Here is an 8,327-nt window from a genome sequence, read left to right as displayed (position 1 = left end):
GCGGATGTTGACACATTTCCTCAAACCAATTGGCCATGAATGTGTCAATGAAGGTTAATTGGGACCTTTACCTCACCATTAAATTGAAGTCCTTTAACTAGGTGAACTCCAGCTGTCTCTCTGCAAACTCACAACTCTGGATTTACCTAAAGGGTGCTGACACAAACAGGAAATAAATTTTTAGTTAATATCAATTTGGACAACCATGGAAGGAAAAGAGTTAAACAGCTACGGTTATTCCCATTTACGCAAAGGGTTCAAGTCGAACACAACAAAGCTTGAAGTTTGGAGGCATTGGGTTCCGTTTAGATTAAAAACATCAACCTTTTCGAACACACCTAAATTTATTTTAACTTATTACTTAGCCCAAGGAGGTTGAGTATGGTTTACGCAAAATAGCTCGTCCTTATTCTTTTCCCCCCTTTTAACAACCCTTATTCTATAAAGAAGTCACACTTTCCCCCCTCAAATACCCGCCTCTCTCACACGCATAACATACAACTTTTCTTTTTCTCTTTTCTTGTTCTTGTTCTTGTTCCCCTTGTTGATATTCTCTGTTAACTTTGAGGGACTAGTATAAGAAGGCAATGTGGGATGGTGGGGTTGTAGGCTCGATTTGGAGTTTGAAGTCTGCCTTCCTTCCGGTACCCCAACTCTTGTTGTTGGTTTTCAGGTGCTTTTGGGACTAATTGGTTGCCTGTTTTTGAGGATGATGGAGAAGCTTAATTTTGTAAACAACGGTGTGCTTAGATTGCCTCCTGGATTCCGTTTCCATCCTACTGATGAAGAGTTAGTCGTTCAGTACTTGAGAAGAAAGGTGCTTGCTTGGCCCTTACCTGCCTCTATCATACCCGAAGTTGATGTTTGCAAAGCAGATCCTTGGGACTTGCCAGGTTGGTTACCTTAATTACACTTTCACAACTCACTCTTTCAAATTTGGTTCCTTCTACTATATACCATTATAAAAAGCAAGCAGCTTGTTCTAGGTTGTTCTATAGCTCTGGAATTGACTTGTTGTATCAATTATGGAAACAGCCTTCTGTAATAGCTCTGAATGTAACTAATAACTGTTAAACAATTAGAAGCCTTTAGGACAAAATTAAAGACATAATTAGATGGCCTGATACATTGGGGTCTATGTTGTGTGTATTATCAATCAGGTGATTTGGAGCAAGAGAGGTACTTCTTTAGCACAAGAGAAGCCAAGTATCCCAATGGGAACAGGTCCAACAGAGCCACGTTTTCAGGATATTGGAAAGCCACAGGAATTGACAAACAAATTGTAAGTTGTAGGGGCAACCAAGTAGTGGGTATGAAGAAAACTCTTGTTTTCTATAGAGGAAAGCCCCCACAGGGGACTAGGACCGACTGGATCATGCATGAATATCGCCTTGTTACCGCTGACACCTGCAATGCCCCACATAAGAAGAACCAAACTCAGGTCAATTTTGGGTCTTTGCTCTTTACTGCCTGTACCTATAGTTGTGAGCATTTTTCATAAGTTAAACATCTCATCCCAACCACATTTCAGAACCTCTGGAGTCGGGGAAATGGCAGTACATTGTTGTTTTAATGATGCTATGTTTGTTGGTCAGTCAAATTAATGATTTGTATTAAAGCCTATGTATGCAGAACCATGTCGTGGCAGTGGAAAATTGGGTGCTGTGCCGCATATTTTTGACGAAAAGAAGTGGTGGTGCTACTAAAAACGAGGAAGACAGTCTGCAATCTAGCAACGAGAAGGGAGTTGGTAAAGCAAGGAGAAAGAGCCCTGTTTTCTATGAATTCCTGAGCAAGGAGAGGACGAACCTAAATCTTGCCCCAGCATCCTCCTCATCTTGCTCCAGTGGGATCACACAGGTTTCAAATAATGACACGGATGACCACGAAGAAAGCAGTAGTTGCAATAGTTTTCCTTATTTCAGAAGAAAACCTTAAAAGCCGCATTCCACAAGTACCTGATATCATAAACCTGAGAGGTTAAAAAGTGGGACATGGAGCACTACATGATTGCCAAGTGGATGCTAGACAGACTTAGGACGGCTTACATTACATCTTGATTTTCATCCATCATTGACTCAACAAATAAAAAAATATATGCCGACCAAAGTTGCTTGTAACAATGGTTTTACAATCAGCTCAAGCTGTTGGGAGTTCTTCACGACAATTTTGTATACGTAAATATTTCATTTTCATGACAAAAGAGAAAAATAAAAAGAAAAGAAAAAGGTTAAGCCAAATATTGAACAAAACCATGTTGCTGTAAAAAGATAAAAAGAATAAAAGGAAAACAAATGCTAAATCCAAAGGACGTAAATTATTTTGGTGAGAAAAGAAATAAGGAGAGATGAATTTAGATATAGGGAGAGAGAGAGATTACAATAATTAGAGGTTAGCACAAGGAGACATATTTTACTCAAAAACACAATAATTGCAGCCTTTGAGGTTTCCCTACTGCTCCTTAAAACCCTCATCCTTTGACTCTCTACAAAAGAAAAAACAGGCATAACGAAAAGGTAAACAAAAGAATAGAAAATGAAAGTTTGGGTCACGAAACCCAACTATTCTTTCCATATTATTTATTTATACAAAAGTTGGGGCGTGAGAGCATTTGCTTGTGGGAATCTCTTTTTTTTCTTTTCCTTATAATATATTATATGAAAAGATAAATTAAATTATTGTATTTATGCTATTTTTTATTCAGTCCTTACAGTACTATAAATTTGTGGGAAAGGACTTTTCCCTTCTCCTTAGACAATAAGCCTAGTTTTCATTGTTATTGTTGTTGCAGATTAGAAGTGCTTTTTAAAATTATTTTTTAAAAATTATTATTTTTAAAAAAATTAAAACATGATACAATGAAGTATACTGAAAAATGTGATTTGTTAATTTTAAGTTTTTGACATAATTGTCAAAATTACGGTTAAAAGTTAAAAAATGTCTCTTTCAGATAATAGTGGTACAAAATTAATTAAGTTATATCATATTTAAATAATTTAAAATAATGATGCATGATTGCCATGTGGTAGTGTTCTTATCCACTAAGACCTATAAGGGCATGGGTTTGAACCCCACCAAACCCAAATGTTAAACATTTTCTAGGAGATGAGGTGCTCTTTAAACTCTGTGAACTTCTTTAGATTCTCCTTGGAGTTAGAAGACAAACCTCGAAGCTAAAACCAAGCATAGATATATCTCGGGCATAATATTTTCATTGTTTGAGGGTTTGATCGGCTGCTCGGCAGATACACTTCAAAAACTTCTCCCAAAAGAGAGTCAATCCCCCTCAATAATATTTTACAAAATAAAAACTAAACAAATAACACATTTGGTGATTTCTTACCTCCTCTTATGAAATAACTATTCATATTTTAAAGTTTTTTTTATAGGAATAAATCTCAAAATTATACATAAACTTTAATTCAATGTGGAATTTGATACATGAACTTTAATTTTGTGTAATTATACACATGAAACTTTATGGTTCAAATGTGTTAGTAAAAAGGACGTTTCTAAAAGTAAAAACAACACAATGAAATTGGTGCTTAAGTTGTTGGGCACTTCTCCAGGCACTAAATGAGAAAACACATAACACAAAAAGATGATTATGCAGTTTCGTTTCCTATGTCTACAGACCCTAACTTGTGAGAAATATGCACCATTTTCAACAATTACAAAGTAAACCTAGTCAATCACACACACCGTGATCATTTCTCTCGCCCTTACACTTTGAATATACAATACTCTCACCACTGTAAACACCCTTTGTGATCACAACAAGTAAAACCACAATCACAAGTTTTACTTTAAAAATAATACTTTTACAAAGGTATTCTCTCAAGAACAAATTATGTGCCTAACTCTCAGTACATTTTCCTGGGCAAGTCTCTCAAATATATAAACATTGATTTTGAGACATGCTTACAATAGAAGATCTAATACAATTCTAATAAAACAATAATACCATAAATACAATATAATAATAGCACATGAAGTAAATATGGACTCTATAGAAACTCATCAAAAGTGTAACACCCCCTGCCCGACCCAATCCCAGGGGTCCAAGCTACAAGATTCTACAGTCATTACCAGAATAAATATCGTCAAATTCATAGTAAAACAATCATTCATTCATGTATTTACATGTCAATTATATTCAATCTATGATGAACAAACAAAACCGAGTCTTAATCAAGCTTATGAAAGTTTTTCTTTTGACCCCAACACGAAATATAGTTAGATTAAGGATACATTAATTAGGTTTAATTAACTTTAGTTTAATTACTTAACTTGTAACGGCCTAATTTTCAGTGGTGTCGGAAATGGTGATTTGAGATCACTAAATTCGAAAAATAAGATTGAACAAGATAGTAATTTAATATTTATGAGTCAAGTAAGAATTTAGAAGAATTTGTGAAATGGTGAAATTAGTGAATTAAAAGAATTTATTAGGTCAAACGGGTCAAAAATGGGGTATCGAGACCTCAAAGTTGAAAATCGAGCTATAAATATTTTTGTAAATATTTATGGAGTGTGATTGAGTTAGTATTAAAGTTTCGTTAGAAAAATTTAACGTTTGGATGGCTAATTAATTGAAAAGGATTAAATTGAAAATAGCACAAAATTTGTTAAATTGTGAGTAAATAGCTTAAGTATTTAAAAGATGGATTTAAAGAGCAATTAGACCCAAAGGTTAATGGCTGGACGGTTTGGGTATGAAATAAGCAAGAAAACAATGTGAACAAGGGCAAAATTGAAATAGATAAAAGTTAATAGTTAAATAATGATGTAATTGAAAAATCTAGACATTTTCTTCATAATTTCTCAGCCAAAACGCCATAGAAGGTCTGGAGAAAGCTGGTTTTCATATTTTTACATCATGTGAGTCTAATTCTTGCTTTTTCTTGATAATTTTATGTTTTTATGACTTTTACAATTAGGTCCACTTGTAGAATTCATTAGTTTTTGATTTTATGGGTGAAATTGGAAGTTACCCTGGATGGATAAGGGAATTTTATGATGAATTATTATGAAATTTAAGTTCTAATTTCATATTAAGGTGGTTTTATTAAGTGATTTTGATAGGAAATGATATTTAGGACCTAATTGTGAAAAAGTTGTGAATTGAAGGTTGCTGTTGAAATTCAGAATATAAAAGATTTTGAAATAGTTTATAATGATAAAATAAAGTGTTAATTGAGAAAAATTAGTTCAATTGATGGGTGAATTGAGTAGGGACTAAATTGTGAAAACTGTAAATTTTGGGGTAAAAGTGCAATTTCGAAATTTGAACAGCATAAATTGTGAAGTGAAATAGAAATCAAATAAATGCTAATGAGTAGAAATATTTTATATTATAGATCAAGAATCCAAAGAAGAACGAGGAAAAGAAAAAGTTGCGAATAGTCCCAAAATTTCAATATCTTCTACAAATTAGCGGGTAAGTTCATATGGTTGAATTTAGATGTTTATTTGTGAATGATTGAAGTTTATAATGTGTTATTATATACTGAATTTGTTGTGGGATTGTGTAGATTTTGTTAATGAAAGAATAAATGTGGAAATGCAAATTAGGAAAACGCAGGATTGAGTACGTTCAGATCGTGACGTGTGATGAATTGATTGGATAAGACCATGGTTGTTCCATGGCAAAGTGTGAAATGTAGGTATGGTATCATCCATACTGAGTTGTGAAATGTAGGTATGGTATTATCCATACTGAGCTGTGAAATGTAGGTATGGTATTATCAAATCCATACTGAGTTAAAAAAATGTAGGTATGGCATTTCCCATACCGAGTTGAAAAATGTAGGTATGGTATTTCAATGAGGAAAACCATACTGAGTTGTGAATCGTGGCATTGAGCAACGACGTACTCAATTTCGTAAGCCGTTTCCTAATTTGATTATAAGAAATAAAAGAGAAGTGATCCAAATGGAAGAGATTGAGTAGTTGTTACTGTTGAGCTCAACTATGTGAATTATTATAACAATGGTTGTGAATCGCAGGAAACTTTAGTAAGTGTTTTGGTATTGTTTGGAAATATTATGTTTGGTAAGCATTACTTTTAACCTATGAACTTACTAAGCTTCAATAAGCTTACTTGTGTGTGTTTAATATTTTTATGTAGATTGACTTGAAGTGAAGTGGGTAGATCGGATCAACACAACAAAGCACACTATCCAGATCAATTCCGGTAGCTTTTGTTTTAAGTTTGAAGATTTATATGGCATGTATAGAGTTTGAATGAATTGAAGTAAAGATGTTATAAACTAGTTAACAATATTTGTACTAAAACAGTTTTCGTAAGTAGCAGTAGTTGACTTTTAAAAATCACTAAAATAGTAGAAATGGAATTAAATAATGAATAAATTATGGAATCGAATCTCGATGAGTCTATTTTCATATGGAAGAAGCAAAACAGGTATATGAGCTATATTTTATGAGATGTTTAAATTTTTGTGAAACAGGGCCAGAGCGATTTCTGGATCCCTGTTCTGACTTTGAAATTCACCATAAATTTTACAAAGATAATTAGAAGCCATACTTTATATGTACAGATTCCTTATTGAGTCTAGTTTTATTAGAGACAAACGGCATAGTCATTGAAGCTCTGTACAGAGAGATATCTGATTCGTAATACACAAAGGTCAGAGTAGTCAAACCCTGAAATAGGGGAGATTTTAAATAATAAACTGTACTAATTGGCTTGACCAAAAATTCTAGAAAAAAATTGGTAAGTAGATATATGAGTATAAATTCAGAGAAAATTACGGATTTGGATTTCGAGTTTTATAACTCGAGATATGAATTATTTAGCAACTATGACACAGTTGGACAGCTTGTCTAGAAAGTGTGATATAAATTGTTTGAATTTGTTTAAGTGCTCAAATAAGTTTAGTAATGCCTCGTGCTCGACTCCGGCGACGGTCTCGGGTAAAGGGGGCGTTACATAACTAATAATCAAATATAGTGGAAATGTCATCATATGCCACTATTTCATATTACAAATTGGTTTAATTACTATTTTGGACATTTGTCTAATTACAATTTAAATCCTTAGACCTTTGGCCAATTAAAAACTTATAACGATAAACTTTTACAATTTAGTCATTGTACCTTAATTAATTATCAATTCGACAAAATTACTGGTCCAAAATTTAATATATTCCTATACAAGTGTCATAAATATTAATATTTATGAACTAGCTTTACAGAAATAAGGTTCCAAAAAGCACCATTTTCAACACCACTAAAAATCGTGCTGTTATGACCCTCCCCCTTAAGGAATTTCGTCCTCAAAATTTACCTGAAAAAATATTTGGGTACTAAGATTTCATAGTTTCTTCTGGCTCCAACGTAGCCTCTTCTATACCGTACCGATGCTATAACACTATCACTAGTGCCACCCGTTTGTTTCTTAACTCTTTCACTATACGTCAAATTTGGTTGTAATTTTATTTCATCGAGAGATATTACATGAGAATGATCAAATTTATATCGTTGTAGCATTGATACATAAAAGATGTTATGAATCTTTTCAAGTTCCGAAGGTAGAGCTAATTAATACGCTACTCATAGGAACTTACTACACGTGAAAGTGGAGTTAAGAAGGGAAAAACGAAAATTGTAGATTATTCCTTGAAAGATACACTCATTTTGCATTTTGAAAAGGTAAGTTCATATAGAACTTACTACTCATCTTTGTGTTATATGTGTGTTTATGTTTTGTTTCATTATATTTGTGTTTGAAGAAGACTTTAAAGGTTGATTAAATTGACATATATGGCTAGATAATGAACTGGACTTGAATGGAATTGAAATGAATCAAGAATTGTTGATTTATATGAATTGGTACAAGGTATGAATGTGAATTATTACAGGGTACGACATATAAATGTGGATTATCATAGGGTATAAAATGTGAAAATGATTGATTATAAGGATGATAACGAAAATATGTATAATTGATGCCCATGTGAACTTAGTAAAAGGTTAGGATACGGTTGGCATGCCAATACGTCATATGCGCTCTTTTACAAGATATGTGATTGTACAGAGATTATTACAGGTTATATTGAGATCCAGCATTTGTTGTTGGTCATCGAGTATTATATGTCTCAATGGAGACCCTGGTGTGGTGGAGGGATGTATTTGCATATGAATATGCATTTGATGCCTACAGGCTTTGCACTTCGGTGCCCTAGTGTGGTGTAATTTATTACTTTTAATTAATTTTTTAAAAATAATATTCCTTACAAGATAATACAAATTCCAGAAAAAAAATCAATTAACTAAAACTATAACTATTTTATTTTATTTTATTT

The 8,327-nt window shown here is 33.0% G+C and overlaps 1 protein-coding gene across 1 annotated transcript; it reads left to right on the top strand.

Moving 5' to 3' along the window:
• The first annotated feature begins 432 nt into the window (after window positions 1-432).
• On the top strand, window positions 433-2,252 carry LOC108484545 (NAC domain-containing protein 83-like). Its single transcript, XM_017788366.2, has 3 exons — window positions 433-893; window positions 1,161-1,441; window positions 1,633-2,252. The coding sequence occupies exons 1-3, from the start codon at window positions 710-712 to the stop codon at window positions 1,936-1,938; spliced, it is 771 nt and encodes a 256-aa protein (XP_017643855.1). The 5' UTR covers window positions 433-709; the 3' UTR covers window positions 1,939-2,252.
• Window positions 2,253-8,327: the final 6,075 nt, after the last annotated feature.

This window comes from Gossypium arboreum, chromosome 3 (assembly GCF_025698485.1).
Source record: "Gossypium arboreum isolate Shixiya-1 chromosome 3, ASM2569848v2, whole genome shotgun sequence".
Classification (NCBI taxonomy): Eukaryota; Viridiplantae; Streptophyta; class Magnoliopsida; order Malvales; family Malvaceae; genus Gossypium; species Gossypium arboreum.
This window is presented reverse-complemented; position numbering and strand designations above follow the sequence as displayed.

Bases quoted from the DNA above. Each gene is read 5' to 3' on its own strand.
- LOC108484545 (XM_017788366.2), top strand. From the start codon at position 710: ATGATGGAGAAGCTTAATTTTGTAAACAACGGTGTGCTTAGATTGCCT. The intron at 894-1,160 runs GTTGGTTACCTT...ATTATCAATCAG, and splicing joins AGATCCTTGGGACTTGCCAG to GTGATTTGGAGCAAGAGAGG. The intron at 1,442-1,632 runs GTCAATTTTGGG...CTATGTATGCAG, and splicing joins ATAAGAAGAACCAAACTCAG to AACCATGTCGTGGCAGTGGA.